Source organism: Tamandua tetradactyla, chromosome 4, assembly GCF_023851605.1.
Source record: "Tamandua tetradactyla isolate mTamTet1 chromosome 4, mTamTet1.pri, whole genome shotgun sequence".
Classification (NCBI taxonomy): Eukaryota; Metazoa; Chordata; class Mammalia; order Pilosa; family Myrmecophagidae; genus Tamandua; species Tamandua tetradactyla.
In genome coordinates, this window is record NC_135330.1 from 104,019,251 (window position 1) to 104,041,900 (window position 22,650).

Sequence of the window (22,650 nt, forward strand, 5' to 3'; positions counted from 1 at the left end):
CAACCAGTACCCAGCATGATTTCCCTTATGAGTTTTTCACTAAAAGTGGAGTTAAATTAATATCACTTTCAAGAGCATGAAAGGGTATGCAAGACTTCTATTTGTTCTCTATGACGCATAAAAGATAAGCACCCTTCCTACAGTACATGCCCAAGAAGTAATGCGTGAAGCACTGGATGCAGGACAAAGTGATGCATTAGGACTATCAAAAAGGATAGTGTAAGGCGGGCAACGGCGGCTCAGTGGCAGAGTTCTTGCCTGCCATGCCGGAGACCCGATTTCAGTTCCTGGTGCCTGCGCATGTCAAAAAAATAAGGAAAGTGCATTTGCTGCATAGGAAATGGCAGCCAAGTCTGGCTTTTAACTGTACCCAGATGTCAAACAGATCTCAGGCACCCCTCCCTGACAAGGCCAGAGCATTGTTTCAGAACAGTATCAAGGGGGCTGTTCTAGTTTGCTAGCTGCCGGAATGCAATATACCAGAAACGGAATGGCTTTTAAAAAGGGAAATTTAATGAGTTGCTAGTTTATAGTTCTAAGACAGAGAAAATGTCCCAATTAAAACAAGTCTATAGAAACGTCCAATCAAAGGCATCCAGGGAAAGATACCTTGGTTCAAGAAGGCCAATGAAGTTCAGGGTTTCTCTCTCAAATGAGACGGCACATGGTGAACACAGTCAGGGCTTGTCTCTGGGCTGGAAGGGCACATGACGAATACAGTGTCATCTGCTAGCTTTCTCTCCTGGCTTCCGGATTCATCAAGCTCCCCGGGAGGCGTTTTCCTTCATCATCTCCAAAGGTCGCTGGCTGGTGGACTCTCTGCTTTATAGTGTTGCTCTCTCTGAATCTCTCATTCTCCAAAATATTTCCTCTTTTATAGGACTTCAGAAACTAATCAAGACCCACTCAAATGGGTGGAGACATGTCATCCCCTAATCCAGTTTAACAACCATTCTTAACTAAATCACATCATCCAGGGGGATGATATCATTACAGTTTCAAACACACAGCATTAAATAGAGATTATTTTACCTTTATGAAATGCAATTTTTATTAAAACATGGCTTTTCTTAGGGGGCATACTTCCTTTCAAACCAGCACAGGGGCCAAGGTTGTTTAAAGTAGTCAGGGAATACCACTACTCCATGATTTGTTAATGTACATGTTACTTGTGGCACATCACATGCATTATTTACCTAGGAAGCAATGATTAAGGTTCTTGTTTAGGACAAGATAACACAAAATTAGGTAATGAAGTTCCCAATACATCACTAAGATTATTTAGTCTAACCTGAAGCTAAAGCAGTACAAAATGGATTTTTCCAAATAATCAGGGCAAGGTTTGCACTAATGTTTCTCAGAAGCCAATTATTTCTCCAGCTTTAGTCTCAGTTTAAAAAGGTTTTAAAAAATATAGTTTTAGTATGTCACAGTCAAGGTAAAAAGGGATTTGGAAGCAATATACCCCTCTAGCCAGAGTTACTGGAATAGAATATACTTTAAAACCCAGTGGGCATACACACATTCAAGCCATGAGGTTTGACATCATGAGTCTGAGCTGATTGTTTCTTTCCTTCCATCACATGTCCATCTTGAATGGCTTAAAGATTACTGGATCCTCAACTATTCAGGTGAGTTCATTTAGAGGGGTTTCTGAAATGCAATGTACCTTATGAAGAATAAACCCAAATAGACCTAGTCCAAGACACTTACTAATCAGGTTACCTAATGTGAAAGAGAAAGACAGAATTCTAGAATCAGCAAAAGAAAAGCAATCCAGCACATGCAAGGACAGCAAGGAAATCTAAGTGCAGATTTCTCTCATCAAAAAAAGAGAGAGGCAAGAAGGCATGATATGTTTAAGATACTGAAACTAAGTGCAGATTTCTCTCATCAAAAAAAGAGAGGCAAGAAGGCATGATATGTTTAAGATACTGAAAGAAAAAACTTCCAACCAAAAATTCTATATCCAGCAAAGTTGTAGTTCAAAAGTGAGGGGGAGTTTAAAACATTCACAAATAAACAGAAAGTGAGAGAGTCTGTTAAAAAGAAGCTTGCTCTACAAAAAATACTGAAAGGAGTACAACAGTTGATAGAAAAACACAGGGGAGAGAGGATTGGAGGAGAGTGTAGAAATGAAAAATATGAGTACAGATAACTAAAAATGTAAAAAGAATAAAACATAAGATATGACATAAAATGCAAAGGATGAAATGGTTGAAGAAAGTACTGCCTGTACAATAATAACACTAAATGACGCAGACTAAACTACCTAATCAAAAGACAGAGACTAGTGGAATGGATAAAATAACATGATCCACCTATACACTGTCCACAAGAGACTCACTTTAGACCCAAGAACAGAAATAGGTTTAAAGTGAAAGGCTGGAAAAAGATATTCCACGCAAGCAGTTACCAAAAACAATCAGGAGTTGCTATACCAATATCACACAAAATAGATTTTAAATGCAAAAATGTTAAAAGAGACAAAGAAGAACCTTAAATATTAATAAAAGGGGCAATCCACCAAGTAGAAAGAACAATATGAACCTCACCACAGTGTCAATAATACATGAGGCAAAAACTGGCAATACTGGAAGAAGAAATAAACATCTCCACAGTAATAATTGGCTACGGCAATAAACTACTCTCATCAGTGGACAAAGGATCTAGAAGTAGACCAATAAGGAAACAGATGTTGAATAATATGATAAATGAATTAGATTTAAAAGACATTTATAGAATCTTGCACCTCAAAACAACGGGATATACATTCTTTATAAGTACTGATGGATTATTCTCTAGGATAGACCACCTGCTGGGTAACAAATCATATCTCAAGAAATTTAAAGAAGACTGAAATTATACAAAACCCTGCTTCTGAAATAATGAAATCAAGCTGAAAATAACAGGAGGAGGACTAGAAAATTCACACATTATGGAGTCTAAAAGCACAGTTAAACAAACAGTGGATCAAAGAAGAAATTACAAGAGGAATTAGAAAACATCTCAAGGCAAAAGAAAATGAGAACACAACATATCAAACCTTACAGGGTGCAGCAAAGGCAGGAAATTTATTGCTCTAAACACCTACATTCAAAAAGAACAAAGAACTAAAATCAAAGATGTAACTGCACATGCACAACTTGGAGGAGTTAGAAAAACAAGAGCAAACACAAAGCAAACAGAAGAAATGAAATAAAGATTAAAGTAGAAATAAATGAAACTGAGAACAAAAAAACAATAGAGAAAATCAAGAAAACCAGAAGTTGGTTCTTAGAGAAAATCAATAAAAATGATGGGCACTTAGCTAGACTGACAAAGAAAAAAAAGAGAGAATGCAAATAAATAAAATCAGAAATGGGAGGGGGGATATTACAACTGACTCCACAGAAATAAGAGAGATCACAAGAGGATACTATAAGCTACCGAATGTCAAGAAACTAGAGAACTTAGATGAAATGGAAAACTTCCTAGAAACATATGAACAACCTACACTGACGAGAGTAGAAATAGAAGACCTCAAAACACCAATTACAAGTAAAGACATTGAATCAGTAATCAAAAATCTCCCAGCAAGGGAAGATCCAGGAACAGATGGCTTCACTGGTGAATTCTAACATGCATTCCAGTAAGAATAGCAGTCCTGTTCAAACTCATGCAAAAAACAATGAAGAGGAATGCTTTGTAACTAATTCTATGAAGACAACATCACCCTAATACCAAAGCCAGACAAAAAATACTACAAGAAAAGAAAACTTCAGACCAATCTCTCTAGTGAATATAGATGCAAAAATTCTCAAAAATATACTTGCAGATTGAATCCAGCAGCATGGTAAAAGAATCATGCACCGTGATCAGGTGGGTTTTATCCCAGGTATGCAAGGGAGATTCAGCACAAGAAAATCAATTAACAAATTGAAAGGGAAGAACCACAGGTCATCCAGATCGATGTGGAAAAGGCATTTGACAAAATCAAACATCCTTTCTCAATAAAAACACTCAAAAGATAGAACTGAAGGAAATTTCCTCAACATGATAAAGGCATATATGAAAACCCACAGCTAACATCATACTCAAGGGAGAAAGATTGAAACTCTTCCCTCTAAGATCTGGAACAAGAGAAGAATGTCCAATCACCGTTATTATTTAATATTACATTGGAAGTTTTAGCTAGAGCAAGTATACAAGAAAAAGACATACAAGGCATCCAAATTGGAAAGGAAGAAGCAAAACTGTCACTGTTTGCAGATGACATGATCTTGTATTTAGAAAATTCTAAAAAAAAAAAAAAAAAATGACAAAACTACTTGAGCTAATAGGTTTGGCAAAGTGACAGGCTACAAGACCAACACACAAAAAAAATCAATGGAGTTTTTACACAGTAGTAATGAGTTATCCAAAGAGCTAATCAAGAAAAAAAATCCATTTACAAAAGCAACTAAGGGAATTAAATACCTAGGAATACACTTAACCAAGGATGTAAAGGACTTGTACACAGAAAACTAGAAAATATTGCTCAAAAAAAAATTTAAAGAAGACCTAAAAAGGTAGAAAGACATTCCATGTTCATGGAGTAGAAGGCTAAATGTCATAAAGATGTCAATTCTACCCAAATAGATCTTCAGATCAACCCAATATCGATCAAAATCCCAACAGCATGCTTTGCAGATATAGAAAAAACAATAATCAAATTTATTTGGAAGGGCCAAGTGCCCCGAACAGCTAAAAACATCTTGAGAAAGAAAAATGAACTTGGAAGTCTCATACTTCCTGACTTTAAAGCATATTACAAAGCTAGAGTGGTCAAAATAACATAGTACTGGCCTAAGGTTAGTTATACTGGCCAATGGAATTGAACTGAAAGTTCAGAAAAAGAACCTTATCTCTTATCTCTGGCCAACTGATTTCTGACTAGGAGACCGAATTCACCCAATTGGCACAGAATAGCCTCTTCAACAAATGCACTGGGAGATCTGGATATCTGTGTGAATCCCTATCTTTTATGTATATACAGAAATTAACTCAATATGGATCAAAGTCCTAAAACATTAGAGGACATAAAACTCTAGAAGGAAATGCAGGGAAAGATCTTAAAAATCTTGTGATAGGACGTGCTTTCTTGGAACTTATATCCAAAGCAAAAGCAATGAAAGAAGGAATTGATAAATGGGATTGCCACAAAACTGAACATTTTTGTGCATCAAAGGACTGTGTCAAAAAAGTACAAAGGTAGTGTACTCAATGAGAAAAAATATTTGGAAATTATCTAACCAATAAGGGTTGAATATGCAGAACATATAAAGAAATCCTAGAACTCAGCAACAAAGACAAACAACCCAATTAAAAAAAAGGACAAAAGACATGGATACACACTTTCCCAAGGAGGAAATACAAATGGATTTTCTTTTTATTACTATTATTTTTTATTTTGGAGCATTGAAAATTTAATGTGGTGATGATTATACAACTAGGGGATGATACTGTGAAACACTGTCTACTTTTGATGAATTATATGGTACATGAATATATTTCAACAAAATCTGCATGGATAAAATGGGCAAAAGAGATAGACACTTTTCCAAAGAGGTAATACAAATAGTTAAAAAGTATATGAAAAGATGTTCAACTTCACTAGCTGTCAGGGAAACGCATACCAAAACCTCAGTGAAATAAATACCGTGTCACACATACTAGAATGACTGTTATCAAAAAACAAGAAAACTAAAGTGCTGGAAAGTATGTGGAGAAACACTTACTCACTGCTGGTGGGAAAGCAAAATGCTGCAGCCACTCTGGAAGACAGTTTGGTCATTCCTCAGGAAGCTAATTATAAATTGTCATATAAGGTGGACAATGGTGGCTCAGCAGGCAGAATTCTCTCCAGCCATGCAGGAGACCTGGGTTTGATCCCCAGTGCCTGACCATGCCAAAAAATAAAAATGTCACGTGATCTGGCAATCCCATTAGTAGGTATATACTTGGAAGAACTGAAAGCAGGGGCATGAATAGACTTTTGCATGCCAATGTTAACAGCGGCAATATTCACTGTTGCCAACAGATGAAAACAGCTCAGATGTCCATCAACTGGTGAGTGGATAAACAAACGATGGAATATTATGCAGCAGTAAAAAGGAATGAAGTCATGATGCATGCAACAATGTGGATGATCCCTGATGACATTACACTGCATAAAGTAAGCCAGAAAGAAAAGGACAAATATTGTATGCTCTCACTAACGGGAACTAACTATAATGAGCAAACTCTGGGGGTTAATTTTGAGAGCATTGGTATTTGGAGGTACGAAGAGTGTAGCAACTGGGCAATCGGTGTTTAAGGAGTACAGAATATTTAATAAGGTGGAGTGTAAAGGTTCAGAAATGGATAGCACAATACTGTGTGGCACCACATACGATAAGAATAATTAACAAAGAAAGATGAGTTTGAGTGCAGTTCAAAGAGGAAAACTCGGATCCTGTACGTTACCAGAAGAAAAGCTGTAAGAGAATACATGAACACAACAGGTGAGAATAATTTGGGTGACTTGGCCTTCCTATGCTCTCATTTTCCACTCTCTATGGAGTGATAACAATAAGAGGACCACCTACCCATTACTTAGGGTTATAAAGGTTAATTCTGAGACCCCGAGGATGACTATGACCTACGATTTTTCATTTATCACTATCTTATACCTTACATTCTGTGAGAAATAATGTTGGCACATTCTAAGTACGCATAATTTTGTCTGATGTACGTTAAGGTTTCAAGTAAGATTTATTATGACCTGATAACTTCCTATGCTTTCAAAAGAAAGCTTAGCTCCCCTTTGGGACGTTTTTACCAAATTGGAAAAATGTATGTAAATAAATAAGAACCCTACGGAAGAACTGAACTCGCAATTCAACAGACCTACAAAGTACCTTCAATCACCTAAAATATGTGAGCGACTGCTCACAATTTTCTTAATAGCTACCATCTTTTTGAAACCTTATTGCGTTATCAGAACCTTCTACAAGTTGGTTTTTAATTACTGAAAATAAAATAACATGATTAAAAACTTTTACCTGGTACCCCCGCGAGTGGGTGCTGACAGCGCACTCCCTCCGCCTTCCCTCATCCCGCTTTCTAAGAACGGCGGCGTAGGTCCTTGCGGGCCTGGATCCTGGGAGACCCTCTGCACCCCAGGCTGGGCCAGCGACACGCTCCCGCCATCCGAAGGGCGGCTCTCGGGAGCTGCGGACTCACCTACTACAGCTACACCAGCCGTCGCGGCCTAGCGTCTATCCCAGCCGCCCCGGTTGCTCAAAGCCGCCGCTCCGTTTGCGGTCTCACGGGACCCGAGCTCAAATTAAGAGCCCTGGAGCACGAAACTCTCGCGATAACAGGGCTTTCGTCCCGGGAAGAGGAAGCCGGAAGGAACGCGCTTCCGGTGTCCCCGCGCAGTCCTGTCAGTGAGGCCGGGAGAGGGAAGGCGGGTTTTTCCCGGGCGAAGGAGCTTGTTCAGCCGCAGAAGGCCATCTCCCTAAACCATAACAATGAGAAAACTGACGAAAGAGCCACTATATTTCTTAGATTTTAAGGTGCGTATTGTTTGCATCATAACATCTCTGAAAACTCAGAACGTGTCTAACAATGAATGGTGTGTTCTTGCTATATTGACAGCATTTTGTTTTCCTTAGCGACTCTGGAAATAATCGTACATCTTAAAACTGATGGAATCGTAGATTCGGTGAAACACAGTAGGTAGAACTTCAACCCCGTTGACGGGTCGTGTGAGAACAATCCGTCGTGACGATTCTGCAGGACCCCTAAAAGGGCTCACCCTGGTCATTACGGGTTTTGGAAAAGCTGCTCTGAGCAATTGCCACGGGATGGCCCCAGTCCCAAGCTTGGAATTCAGTTTTCCCATCCGGGAGAAACCGTTTCTGTGAACTCAGGCACCTGAGTTTGTTGGTCTAGTAAACCACAGCAAAGTGGCTTCCCCAGTGGGACAACTCTTTTTCCTATCCTGGCAAAGTTTAGAGTTTAATATAGAAAACCACTTGTTAGATATGGCAGATTTGCCTCCTTTTCCAGGGTTTTAATTCAGGCAAAAATCCATGAGGGTAGAAAGGTAGGAATCTTGTGGAACTGGAGCTAGGTGGACAGTGGTCACTGCCTTAGAAGAATGGAGCATGGAGGCCAGTGGCTAAGGCATCCTGCATGAGACTGCAGCTGGAAGAAGTTTCTCCCTACCCGTGCCTCTTATAGATGTGGCCCCCTGCCCAGCAGTGACTGCGAAGTGAGCTCCAGAAGAAGAGCTCAGAAGCCCAGCTGACTAGGGGCAGAGCCCTGTTCTGAGACTCCTTGGAAAGAAGGTCCCCTGTTTGCAGCACTCCCACCTCAAAAGAAAAGACTAGCAGTTATAGGTCCCCCAGAAGAATGGCTCAGCCAGATCCTGGACTCAAAAGTCAGCAGCCCCAGGTGCTAAGAATATTTCACTTGTCATGCCACTGAAAATCCCAAGGTCCTCAAACAACAGAGTAGAGAAGGAAACAAAGGAAGAGGGACTAGGAACTGAGATGATTCTTACATATATCTTCTGGGCTTGTAAATAGAAAGGGTTTTTCTGGGGTGTTTTCCTTGTAATGGAATTGCTGGGTAATGAATACAACATTGTTCAGCATCATAATTTAATACCAGATTGCTTTTTCAAAATGACAGAACCCCTCAAACAACAGTTTATAATAGTTGATGCTATTCTACATCCTTTTTAATTTTATCAATCTGATAAATGTAAAATTGTTTCCAGTGACCTTAATTTGCATATCTCTGGTTCTCAGTAAATCTGAGTACAATTTGGTATGTTTATGGGCCCGTCATATTTCCTTTGTGTGACATGCTTTTTCATGTCTTTTTCCTATTTTTCTCCTCTGTTGTCATTTTAAAAATGAGTTTTAATTCTTCTTATAGTCTAGATACTGATGCTTATCAGTATCATAAATATCTTATCCCAGTTTATGACTTGCTTTTCACTTTCCTTACAGTGTCTTTTGATGAAAAGAAGTTACTAATATTAATATTCTAAACTTTATGAAACTCCTCCTGTTTGTGTACTTTTTTGGTCTAAATTCCCTCAATCTTGTTAAACTCTCTTACTCCAAAAATTTATCTGTAGATTCCTTCGGGTTTTCAGATATAATTCTATCTCAGTATACTGGTAATCTCTGGTCAACTTAGTTTCTTGGCTAGGACCTCTAGAAAAGATTGTTTATAAATTGTGATAATGAACATTTTGCTTTTGAAAAGAATCCTTCCAATGTTGCTATAATGTTTTTTGCGGGTGTTTGTTAAAGAAGATTCCCTTTTTTCCTAGTTTATATTATCAAAAACGTTTTTCTTGTGCCTTTTCTTGATCATTTGGTGAGAGGGGCAGGCCTCTGTCTGCACCTCTTGATTCTGGCTTGTGGCCTTCTCTAACCCACCCACTTGAGCTATATGGGAGGCACAGGGAGCTCACCGCCACATTTTCCACCAAGTCCTGAGGTCCCTAGCCAACTCACCTTTTTCTTTCCACAATTCAGAGCCTTTCCTACATTTGTGTGTTGTATGATGCCTGAGGAATGGGACTGCTCTAATCTTGACTGGAGCTAGAAGTCTCGTAGTTGGATTTATCAGACAAACTGGGTCCATTTTGAGAGTAAGAGAGTGTGTTGCCTAGATGTTTGAGCAGCAGGCACAAAACAGAACATTGGTCACCAGCTCTATAGCCTTTTTCCTGTCTAATCTGAAACAGGAATCGTTTTTCACTTTCACTGACTTTCTACCCACTTTTTCAAGGGCCCAACACTGCCAACTGGTTTTGAGGGTCTTGCTTTAATCTCTTAGGCATTAATCATGGAATTTCCATGTCCTCTCTGGTTAAAACAGCCAGGAAGCGCCAGGGGTTGGAACATTGGATTAGGGAGGGAGGCTACCACCAGCCTAAGCCTTTTCCATCATTGATAGGAATTTGTGCATCATTGTCTCCAAGACTCTCTGCCATTGATGCTCACTTTTGAAGCAAGGTATAGTTCTGGCAGTAGCTCTCTTGTTTTTCAGGTCTCAGACAATTTTTAATTTTTTTTTTTTTTAAAGCCTTACCTCCCTATTCCCTACCACCAACAACCTCCTTTTGATCTATATTCTGGATTCGTATTTTGTGTCTGGCTTATTTCACTCAACATGATGTCTTCAAGGTTCATCCATGTTGTCACAATTATCACAACTACATTGCTTTTTATGGATACATAATATTCTGTTGGGTATATGTACCACATTTTTAATTAATTGAAGTTTAATTTACATACAGTAAAATTCACACTTTTCTGGTATATTTTCTAAGTTTAACAAATGCCAGCAGTCATGAAACCACCATTACAATAAAAAATGTAATCAACTCCAAAATTTCCCTTGTTCCTTAGTATCATTGCCTGGTTTTGATTATTATAGTTAGGCTGACTTGTAATTTTTTTTTTAAATGATATTTAACATTAACATTTAAAATTTGTTCTGAAGAATTCTCTCCTCTTTTATTTCTCTGAAATAGTTGAGGATGATTGGCATTATTTTCCCTTCAACTGTTTAATAGATTTAAGCACAGAAATATTTGGGCCTACTGTTTTTTGCATGAAAATATTTAATTACAAATTTAATTTCTTCACTGGGCAATTCAGTTTATTGGTTCTTCTGTCTGTTCTGGTAATTTGTGTATTTTAAGGAAATTTTCCAGTTTGTCTGAAAGGTTTCATTTATTTGCATGAAATTGTTCATAGTGTTTCTATACTTTCCTTTTAATGACTTTAGGTCTAGTTATATTCCCTTCTTTCATCATCAATATTGTTATTGTCTTTCCTATCTTCTTTCTCTATCCAGCTAGATGTTTATTAATTTTAATCATTTTTCAAAGAACCAAGTTTTTATTTATTTTTATTTCCAAGAATTCCACAGTTGTCAGTATTATTTCCTTTCTTTTACTTATTAGATTAAATTTGTTTTACCTTTCCAAGCATCTTTAATGTTTAATACGTCATGGAGATGTGTGCTGGGCTGCAGATAGCTCCAAACATGCTTGTCTCTGGGCTCTGAGGCTTTTGTTCTTTCTGATCTCTCCAAAATGTTTCCTCTTTTAAAAGATTCCAGTAAACTAAGCAAGACCCACCTGGAATGAGTGGAGTCACATCTCCATCTAATCAAAGGTCACATCCACAACTGGTCGCTTACATCTCCATTGAGATAATTTAATCAAGTTTTCAACCTACAGTGCTCAGTCAGGATTAAAAGAATCAGCTGTCCCCACAAAAGTGGATCAGGATTAAAACATGGCTTTTCTGGAGTGCATAATACTTTCAAACCTGCCTAGAGCTCCTTCTCATTGTTTTCTGTATGTATTTACCATGTATTTTCTTTGTGATTTCTAATGGGCTAAATTTTAAATCATATATCTATAACAATTTTGATACATGAACTTAATTTTTTTAACATCATTTATTATGAAATATATATACACAAAAGCAATACATTTCAAAAATACATTTTAACAAGTAGCTATAGAACAGATGTCAAATTTTGGTATGTGTTATAGTTCTCTAATTTCAGGTTTTCCTTCTAGCTGTTCCAAGGCACTGAAGACTAAAGAAAATATCAATAGGATGATTCGGTAGTCCTACTTATTTATTAACTCCTAACTTCTCTATTATAACTCCTCCTTTTCCCAGTCTTTAGGGATATTTGGGCTGTGCCCATACTAATTTTTTTTGCATTGCAAAGAGATATTGACAATATAGGATAGGGAGATGGAACTGGCTGATGTCTTGGAGAGAATGGCACCACTGGGTTTCAGGACTTACCTGGCCTAGGAACCATCTAAAGGCTTTGAATTTCTGAAAAGTAAATTTCTGTAGGATCTCAGATAGAGCTCTGGGTGTTTTTTGGGGTTAGCAGAAATGATATTCATTGGGGTTTGGCAAACCATGGCAATTAGCAATATCTAGCCGAAGCTTGCATAAGGGTAACCTTCAGAGTAGCTTCTCACCTCTATTTGAACTCTTTTAGCCATGGATACCTTATTTTGTTACATTTCTTTTACCCCTTTGAGTTAAGAAGTCTTTGTTAATTCCAAGGTGTCAGGGCCCGGCTTATTGCTAGGAGTCATGCCCCACATTGTCAGGAAGATTTTAAGCCCTGAAAGTCATGTCCCATGTAATGGGTAGGGTAATGATTTTCCGTGCCAAGTTGGGCTTAGAGAGAGAGGGGCCACATCTGAGCAACAAAGAGCTTCCTGAAAGCAACACTTATGCTTTATTATGGGTAGTCTTAGCTTCTCCCCTCCAGAAATAAGTTTCATAAGGGCAAGCCTCAAAATCTAGGGCTTCTTATCAGCCCACTATAGTCTGAAATGTGTCCTGGTATGTTAAGCTATACAGAATCAACGGTTTGTTTCCATTCTGAGCTCCAGGAATTTGGGTTGTTTATAGTTATCCACATAAGTTGATTTAGATTATGTGTTACAGAAAATTTATTCTAGACTTAATAAACCTCTTTGCCGGTCTCATACAGTATAGGTGAAGGTCTAGAGTACATACACTATCATCTTTTACCCTGTATTCTAATTTACCTGAGACCCAGCTAGATTGGCAGATTGGCTTCATTTTAAACTCTAATTGGGGTCTGACCTCTTTTTTTGGTTACTTTCACTATTATTATATATAGCTATGCTAACTTTCAGGGCTGCAGCACTCCATTTCTGGGTCTTAGGTGTTACTTAAAATTCCAGGGAAATAACAGCTGATACATGTATAGCTCAGTGTCTCAGAATCTAGAAATACATTTACACCTTCAGACTATAAGTGTGGCTGCTCTAAGGGCTTTTAATCTAAGCTCCCATTTTCATATTTTTCTGAAAGAGACTTAAGCATATTTGTTGTTTTGTTTCTGGCTTATTTTGCACAACACATTGTCCCCAAGGTTTATTCAGTTGATTTTAATTTTAATTCAGTGAATTTAATTTTAATAGCACACACACACTGTTCCTATATCTCCCTCTTACCCAACCTTTTTGTTTTAGTTTTTGCAAATTACATCGTTACACCTTGTCCTAAACCAAAAAATTTATCATTACTTTTTACACATTTGAATTATAGGTAGGACATGTAAAATATAAGACGTGGAGTTACGTTCCAAAAAATACTGTTCCGTTACACCAGCATTTTTACTTACCCATATGATAACAGGTTTTTATTTCCTTGTGCTATTTTGAACTGCTATTTAGTGTCCGCTTTACCTTTTAGTCTTAAAAACTCTTTAGCATAGCTCAGGGTATGTCTTACAGTAATGAACACACTTAGTATTTTTCTTTTTTATCTGGGAATGTGTTAAAATGTCCCTCATGTTTTTTCTAATAAAAACAGCTTTATTGCTGTATCTTGTCCAAGATATATAAACAATCAGTGGCTTTTAGTATTATCATGAAATTGTGCAGTCATCACCACCATCAATTTTAGAGTATTTTCATTACTTCAGAAAGAAAAATCCCAAGCCCCTTAGCAGTCACTTCTCAATTTCTCCATCCTTCCACATCCCTAGATAACCCCTAATTTATTCCTGTTTCTTTAGACTTAATTATATTTACACTTTATATAAATTGAATCATACAATGTGTGGTACTTTGGTTCTTAAGCAGAAATTTTTTTTAATTAAAGAAGTTTGGTTTATAGAAAAGTTATGTGTGTAATCCAGTGTTCCCATATTCCTCTTATTGTTGACACTTTGCATGTTTGATGCCTTTGATACAATTGATGAAAGGATACTGAAAAATGCTTTTAGCCCTAGTCCCTAGTTTTCATTACATGCATTTATTCCAAATATACCCCATTATTAACACCTTGTAATAGTGTTATACATTTATTATAATTAATGAGAAAACATTGGTATTACACTATTAACCCCATTCCATTGTCCAAAACAGGGTTCACTGTTTTATGGTCATGTTTTATCTTCTTTCACTCTGATGATATGTATGATGCAGAAGTTCCCCTTTCAACTACAGTCACATACATAGTTCAGTACTGTTAATTACAGTCACAGTAAAGGATTGCTAGGCCATATTGTAATTCTGTATTTAGCTTCCTGGGGAACTGCCAAACTATCTTCTGCAAAGGCTGTACCATTTTACAATCCTACCAACAAAAAATGATTAGGTCCTTTTTCTCCACATCTTTTCCAGCACTTGTAATTTTTTGTTTTTTAATCATGGCCATTCTAATGAGTGTGAAATTATATCCTGCTGCTCTGCCCCTTCTTCCATCCCATCACAATATTATTCAATGTGCCTTCTTTCCATATGGAGATTTTGTGAATAAAGTCCATATTTATCTTGTCCTCCCAAGGCCCCATATGATGATTTTTTGGAACACTTGCATCACTTCAGAAAAAGAAATAAAAAGAAAAATCTCATACATATCATACCATTACCCCTCCTTCTCATTAGCCACTAGTGTTTCCCTCTACCCAATTTATTTTATACTTTGTCCTCCCCTTTAATTTATTTATAAATTATAAAATTTATTTATAAATAAATAAAAGTATTTATTCTTTATCCATATTTTTTTGCTCATCTGTCCATACCTTGGATAAAAAGACCAACAGATACAAGGTTTTCACAATTCCACAGTCACATTGTAAAAGTATATTTTTATACAGTCATCTTCAAGAATCAAGGCTACTGGAACACAGCTCAACAGTTTCAGATACCTCCTCCACTACACCATAAACTGAGAAAAGGGATATCTAGATACTGCATAAGAATAACATCAGGATAACCTCTTGACTCTGTTTGAAATCTCTCAGCCTCTGACACTTTATTTTGTCTCATTTCTCTCTTACCCCTTTTGTTCAGAAATGCGTTCTCAAATCCTGTGATGCTAGGTCCCAGCTCATCCTGGGATTTCTGTCCTACATTGCCAGGAGGTTTACACCCCTGGAAGTCATGCCCCATATAGTGGGGAAGGCAATGAGTTCCCCTGCTGAGTTGACTTAGAGAGAGAGAGGCCACAACTGAGCAACAGAAGATGTTCTCTGGGCATGACTCTTAGGCCTAATTTTTAGTAGGCTTTGCCTATCCTTTGCAGGAATAAGTTTCATAGGGTTGAACCCCAAGGTCAAGGTCTCAGCCTATTGATTTGTGTATCCCCACTGCTTGCAAGAATATCAGTTCTCCAAAAGGGGAAGTTGAATATTTCCTCCTTTCTCTCCAGTCTCCCATGGGGACATTGCAAATACTTCTTTATTCACTGTCCAAATTACTCTGGGATATACTGGAGTATCACACTAAACTGGATAAACCAACAGTAAGGATAGATAGAGAATAAAGACTGAGACAGTATAATTTAGGAATGCCTGGAGTGGACAGTGATGATGATTAAGTGTACAAATAAAAAAAACCTTTTTGTAAGAGGGAGAACAAATGAACGTCAACATTTCAGGGTGCCAAAAATAGATGGTATATGGGGAAAAGTAATCAGTGCAAACTAGGGTCTATAGTCCTTTTTTTTTTCTCATCTCTTCTATTGTGACTTTCATTCTCATAAGTTATGCCATTTTTTTTTTCAAACTTTCAGGTTCCTCGGTATGGATGCCCTATGTCTTCTTTATATCCTTCATGTCTTTTTCCATATTTTCCTTCAAGTTATTGAAGTGATTTAGAAGATCTGTTTTACCATCATTAATTAGTTGTTTCAATTCTTGCATCTCAGTTGTGGTGTTAGTTTGTTCGTTTGGTTGGGCCATATTGTCATTCTCTTCCAGAACTTTCCCCTCCCTAGAACGTGCCTTCCCAGAATGAGGGAAGGCATATAGCTGGCCACTGCTGATCTTAGTTCTCGGTTCAGTTGCTTCCAGTTTCTGATGCCAATGGTGTTTCCTCTCTAAGTGTCTGTGGATCTTCACTGACCTTCTCTGGGACACAACTTTGGGTTCTGGCTTGCTTAGCATCTCATGGGAATGTACATTGCAGTTTCTGCTGAGCTCTGCATCTCCTAATGTCCATGTCTAGGCATCTGCTCTCTGTTGACACTCCAAGCATCTTCAAATGTCTGTGACCCTGTTGGCTCTAAACAACTTTTCTCCAAGCATCTGAGGTTTCTCCAAAAGTGTTTCCCCTTTCAAAGTACTCCAGTAAACTAATCAGTACCTACCTTGAATGTATGCAGTCACATCTCCATCTAATCAAAGGGCCACACTCACAATTGGGTGCGTCACAGCTCCAGGGAAACAACCTAAAGTTTTCCCCCCACAATAATGAATCAAGAAAAAGGGCATGGTTTTGGGGGGTATATAAACACTTCAACCAGCATAGTGTGTATATACCACATCTACTAATATTTGTTATGTTCATGATGTATTCCACAGATTTTCTGACTGATTTTCCTAGGAATAATTTTTCTTTGGATTCTTTGGGATTTTCTATATATATAAGGTCATGTCATCTGTCAATGGAAATAGTTTTACTTATTCCTTTTCTATTTGGTTGTCTTTCATTTCTTTTTGTTCAGCTTGAACTTCTTGTACAAATTTTAACAGTAGAGGTAAAAACAGCTTTCTTTCTTATACCCAATATTAGCAGGAAAAGTGTTAGTCTTACCACAGTAAGTATGATGTTATCCATTGGTTTTTCATGTCCTTAAACATACTGAGAAAGATTTTTTTCCATTTATCTTTTCTGTGTATTTTGGGGGAAGAAAACCAAAATGGTAAAGTGCCTTCCTCATCACTCCATACCAAGGGTACATAACTCTCAAAATGACTTATGGTAGTTTGCCTTCTTCGCCACCCAACTGAGGTGTTATTTGTCATGTTTCTCCACTGTAAAGTTACTCTTTTGCCCCCCATCTAAAGTGTCTGTACTTTTTTGAAGTCACTATACACAGCCCACCATTAAGGAGTTGGAAATTATGTTCCATCTCCTTGATGGATAAGTAACTATACCAATAAATTGGAGTTTTTTAGGATAGGATAATTGTATTCTTCCCCATTTATTCATCAATTTAATCATTTGTATCATCTTGGTCTTCACATATTCATCTTGTACTTTGGACTATAGTGTAATCCCATGTGATTTATTTGATTGCTCAATTTACTCCAGGTTTGGCCACTGGGAGCTATTTCAGTTTGCTCCTGTTTTAATATATGTGTGAGTTAGTGTGTAAGTGTGTTTATTCAGTTGTCATTGTTGCTTCTTAATTCCTTAGTTTCTCACTAGAAGATTCTCACAGACTGCCTTTTATATTTCCTCCTAAGAACTAGAATGAGCCCTTTCTGGAAGGAGAACTGGCTCCTTTTATTGGAGAAAAGCATTAAAAACCTGAATCAGGTGTGTCCTTGAATCTTCACCCTCTCTGTTGACGGTGTCAGGAGATTCATGTGGTTATACTAAGCTTTGTATATACAACTAACTATTTAAATAGAATTTGAGACTGGAGCTCATGACCAAGTCTCAAACTCTATTCCATCACCAAATGTATCTTTTCACCTTTCTCCCATGACTTATCTGTAACTTCTCCCTCAAACAGTGAAAATCTGTCTCCACCATCTCCCATTTATTGAATTGATTTTTCGTTTCCAGTGTTTATGTTCAGTGTTTTCACAGTTGTTAACCAGTCCGCCTGTGGGCAAGAATTTAACAGAGTCCAGTGCTTACGCACAGTTCTCTTTGTCCACAGCCATGCCAATTTCACTTATTTCAAAGTTACTTAGGTCATCACATTTTCCATTCCCACTTGCAGTAAAATTGCTTTATACATTCATAATTCAGTTAGATTCGTAACTCACATTAAAATTTTATCTACCTCTTAATAGATTTTCTAAAAGTTGTATACATGTAGAATTACTCTTTGTGCTGTAAAAATTCTGTGGATTTGGAAAATTCATAGAAGCAGGTATCCATAACTAAATATGATACAGAATGCTTCACCTGTTCAGTCCTCTAGCCCACCACAATGAATCCTTGGCAACCACTCATCTGTTTACCATCTCTAATTTTTCCATTCACAGAATGTAATAGCTGTAGCCATAATAAAGCATTATATAGGCTTTTCTGACTGACTTCTTTCTCTTAGCAATATGAATTTGAAATGCATCTGTGTCTTTATGTGGCAGAATAGTGCTTCTGTTTTGATTACTGGGTAATACCACAGGGTTTGGTTTTCCATTCACCTAGAGGAGGACATCTTTTTTTCTTTCTTCTAGTTTCTAGTCATTATAATTATAAACTTGCTGTAAGAAACTGTGTGCTGTTCCCTCCACACACTTCTTCCCCACCACCATTCAACCCTGTAATACCCCTCTTGTGGAGAGGATTAGCCTTGACCAGGCCATCATTGAGAAGGGCAGAGTAAGGCAAAACACACCAGAAACAGGAGCCTCTAGTACTTCTACTTCAACTGCAGACACCCCAGCTGTATTCCACCTACACCAGAAACTCTCAGTCATCTTGGTGCAGCCCAGCGCAGGCCCCTGGCTTAGTCCTATGACTTTACCCTTTCTCCACAGCAATTGCAGTGGGGATGGAGACATTGAAGGAATCAATTGCCCCCTAGCTGTTAGCCCCTAGGAGACCCTGAAGGAACCAGTTTACCCCCTAGACCTTGAGGGCCTTCAAAACCATTCCTAGCAATCTACAATGGGAGCTCAGTTTTAAAGGGCTTCCAGGAGCCAACTGGGAAGCAAGAGGACTGCAGGCCCTTGCTGCCAGGCGGCCACACTACACACCACCTGGGTGAACCTCTGTTGTCTCACTGATGGCTGGTTAGCTGATGGCTGGGGGTAAGCGGCCGTACTGAGTCAGTTACACAGACACAGACACACAGTACACGACTCAGGAGACAACCCTCAGAGGAAAATGGAAGGCATCTGCTTTATTCAGGAAGTGCACAGGCTTATATAGGCTGGGAAGCATGCAGGGACACGTGTCGGGCTGGGATTGGTGGTCGTTGTTGCTAGGGCGGAGGGCAGATTTCAGGTCAGCCATTTCATGTTGCCTTGCATCAGGCACGGCAGCCATGTTAGTGACATTATATGATTTCTCCAACAGACCTCCAGAAGCTGCACTGGTATATTTCTGTTGGAGGCCTGCTCTCTTCCCTTTCCTTCTCCCAGCCTGGTGACAAAGGCCACTGGCCCTCAACTTGACTCTCACATATTCCTGGAAGCCTGGCTTTTTGAGGATTGGGTATCCCCCCTAGTATTTCCTTTGAGGTTCACTGAGATTCCTTTTTGTTAAATGTGATCTGCATATAACCTTGAAGAAACTCCCTTTGGCCCCCGATGGTCCTAGCTTTGGGTAGAACAAGAGTACAGTGTCCCAATCCAGAAAATAAAATGTATTTTCACATTTTGATAATCTTTCAAACTATAAATGTTTATGTTTTGGAGCCCAGGGAATTTAAAAAAATATATATATAAACAGCCTGCCAAAATGGCTGCCTGAAGTCCTTCCAGGTCTGGAGTTCTGGGGATGAATAATCCAGCATAGTTTATATAACCGTGATTCAGCGTCTGTTATATAACCACGACACAGCACATGTTTAGCCAATGATATGCTTTGCATATGATGTATTCTTTTGGTAAATTGCCACTTTTGTGTGATTTAATATAAGAAGCACGTTGCTGTGTAGGTTGCAGCGCAGAGAAAACATTAAAGGATGACGACTCTATTGGTGACTCCTCGTACTTTCTATCAGTTCACCTCTGGACCAGGGTGCCCTTCTGTAGCTGAGGAACTTGAACCTGACAATGGTTATTGTAGTTTTCTAGTTCTGTTTCCCAAATGTTTATTATACTCCCTATTCAGGATATGCACTCCCTTACCTCTCCCTTCCTGCCCTGTGGAACAGCCCAGTGCTCTGAAGGTCCCAGGAGGCTATAGCTTGGTTACTAAAGTGAATGGGGGCTAGGGGTACCCAACAAGGTAGACTTTCCATATCCAACTCCCATCCTGCACTAGCTTTTCCTAGCTAACACAATAGGAATTTTTTGGACAGAAACACAGTGTGGGGCATTAAGCCTCATGAAGAGTTTTATCTTAGAGAATTGGGAAGGTATACAGGGTTTGCCCTGATAACTGACATAATCTGACACATTTTAGTGGGATCACTGTTTTAAGAAAGTGTTATGGGGACAAGAGCAGAAGAAAATAGAAACTGGGAAATATTGTTATAATCCAGTGATATGTGATTGGACGAATGTTTTTGTGGGAACAGTAATGAAAGAGGAGTGTGTCCTTGTGGCTGGCCTGATTTAGAATGGACCTCCAGCAGGGCTCTCTCTGCCTCAGGCTCATTAAGGTCATACACCCTCTTCTCCCAGCCACTTCTCACTGACCATGTTTCCAGCTAGACCGGAAGATTCAAGTTACAGAGGCAAGAGGTTAATGTAAGATTTATCTTAATATAGAACTACAGGGGAGAAAACAGAGAAAGTGACAGCCATCATAGAGCTTAATTTCAAGTAACAAAACAATTCATGTTGATTTAGACAGGAAAGGATTGTGTGATCATATTGTGAGATTGCAAGATTTCAAAAATGGATGGAGACCCAGACTCTGTGAATCACAGATATCATTCCCCTCCCTCCATGGAGGCCCGGCAACCTTGGGTGTTCATGGACAGAGAGGCAGGGCCAAAAAGCATGTCCAGCTGTGCACTGTGACCACCTACCAGACATTTCCAGATTGGCCGTGGGCAGGTAAAGTTGAAATACCCAGTTCCACAGTTCAAGACCATCCCGAGTCGGAGTTTGGGGACCATCAGGCAATCAAGCAGTGGGCACTGGCTGAAATTACGTTGGGTTTCTAATTAAATTAGTTTGGGTCTGAATGAAAGAGGCAGCTCAAGAGCACCATCTGCTGGGAAGGTGGAAAGTGTAGTCATGCAAATGGCTTATCTGCCCTGCTTTCAGTAGAACTGTAAGAAGAATTGCAGCCCCCATCTGAAATCTTGGACTTGGTTTGGGGGAGAAGGACTGACAAACCAAGTCAAGAAGACTTTCAATGCAAATCTAAATGCAAAACCACAGATGCGTGAAAGAAATTAGCTTTTGCAAGTTATAATATGCTTATAATACAGCAATAACCTTATTACAACATTTAGATGCCCCATGTGTAACAAAAAAATCATAAAGCACGTTAACTCATGCAGATATGGCCCCGTCAAATAAATCACCGGAGGGGACAGAGAATGTGGAACAACTAATCAAGGGTGTTCATAGTAACATAAAAGATACTGAAAAGACACTGGTAGAGCATAAGAGAGAATATAAAAGAATAAATAGAGATATAGCAGGTCTCATAGAGATAAAAGGTACTGTAGACCAAATTAAAAGTATACTAGAGACATACAACAGTAGATTTGAAGAAGCAGAAGAAAGGATAAGTGAATTAGAAGATAGGACAATTGCACTTGAACACAAAAGAAGAAATGGCAAGAAAGAAAAAAAATGGAACTAGAGCTTAGGGAAGCAACAGATAACACAAAGCTTGCAAATAGCAGAATTATTGGTATCCCAGAAGGAGAAGAGTAAAGGGATTGGAAGGTTAGGTGAAGAGATAATGATAGAGAGAACTTGCCAACTCTTATAAAGTACTTAAATATTGAACAATATTATTTCAACAATAATAGTAGGAGATTTCAATGCACCATGCTCCTCTGTTGATAGAACATCCAGACAGAGGATCAAAAAAGAAACAGAGAATTTAAACAATGTGATAAATGAATTAGACCTAATTTATATTTTTGGATCATTACACCCTAAAATATCAAAATATACAGCAAACCAACCTCAAAGTAAATAGAAGATGAGAAATAACATAGATTAAAGCAGAAATAAATGAACTGGAGAACAACAACAACCAAAAAAAAAAATCAACAAAATTAAAAGTTCTTTGAAAAAGTGGATAAAATCAATGGACTCCTAGCTAGATTGAGAAAGAAAAAAAAAGAGAGGGTGCAAAGAAACAAAATTAGAAATGAGAAGAGAATCATTACAATGGATCTTGAATAAATTTTTAAAATCATAAGAGGATATTATGAACAGCTATATGCATACAAAATAGACAACTTATACAAAATAGACAAGTTTCTAGAAACAAGACTTACCAGTACTGTCTCAATCTATCTAGAGAAAGATCCTAACAAACCAATTACAAGTGAAGAGATTGAATTAATTATCAAAAATCTTCCTACAAAGAAAAGTCCATGGCCAGATGGCTTCACAGGGGAATTTTATCAAACATTGCAAAAAGAACAAATGCCAGTTCTGCTCAAACTCCTCTTTCAAAAAATGGAGGAAAATGGATCATTTGCTAACTCATTTTATGAAGTTAATATCATTTTAATTACAAAACCAGATAGAGATGTTATAAGAAAGGAAAACTAGAGACCAATTTCCTTAAGGAACATAGATGCAAAAATTCTCAACAGAATTCTAGCAAATCAAATCCAGTGATACATTAAAAGAATTATACATTACAACCAAATGGGATTTATAATAGGAATGCAAGGATGGTTCAACATAAGAAAATGAATTAATGTAATACAGTGAATTAATAAATTCAGTGGGAAAATCATATGATCATATCTA

The 22,650-nt window shown here is 38.1% G+C and overlaps 2 protein-coding genes across 11 annotated transcripts in view; one reads left to right on the top strand and one right to left on the bottom strand.

Annotated features, from left to right (window-relative positions):
* Positions 1-7,387, bottom strand: part of LOC143681245 (uncharacterized) — a 74,258-nt gene extending 66,871 nt beyond the window's left edge. For all 4 annotated transcript variants that reach the window (XR_013174486.1, XM_077158096.1, XM_077158095.1 and 1 more), the window contains exon 1: positions 7,065-7,387. The gene's annotated coding sequence lies outside the window, so the exon portion shown is untranslated. The remainder of the gene's footprint in view (positions 1-7,064) is intronic.
* LOC143681249 (uncharacterized) overlaps positions 1-22,650 on the top strand; it is a 147,816-nt gene that overhangs the window by 102,410 nt on the left and 22,756 nt on the right. Inside the window, exon 1 of one of the 7 annotated variants that reach the window (XM_077158100.1) lies at positions 758-1,631. The exons of 4 other annotated variants lie outside the window; for them this stretch is intronic. In XM_077158100.1, coding sequence (XP_077014215.1) covers positions 1,584-1,631 — 48 coding nt within the window. In that variant the 5' untranslated portion in view covers positions 758-1,583. Of the gene's footprint in view, positions 1-757; positions 1,632-7,179; positions 7,581-22,650 lie in introns of those variants that run through there. 2 more of the 7 variants (XM_077158101.1, XR_013174490.1) reach the window with 2 other exon arrangements.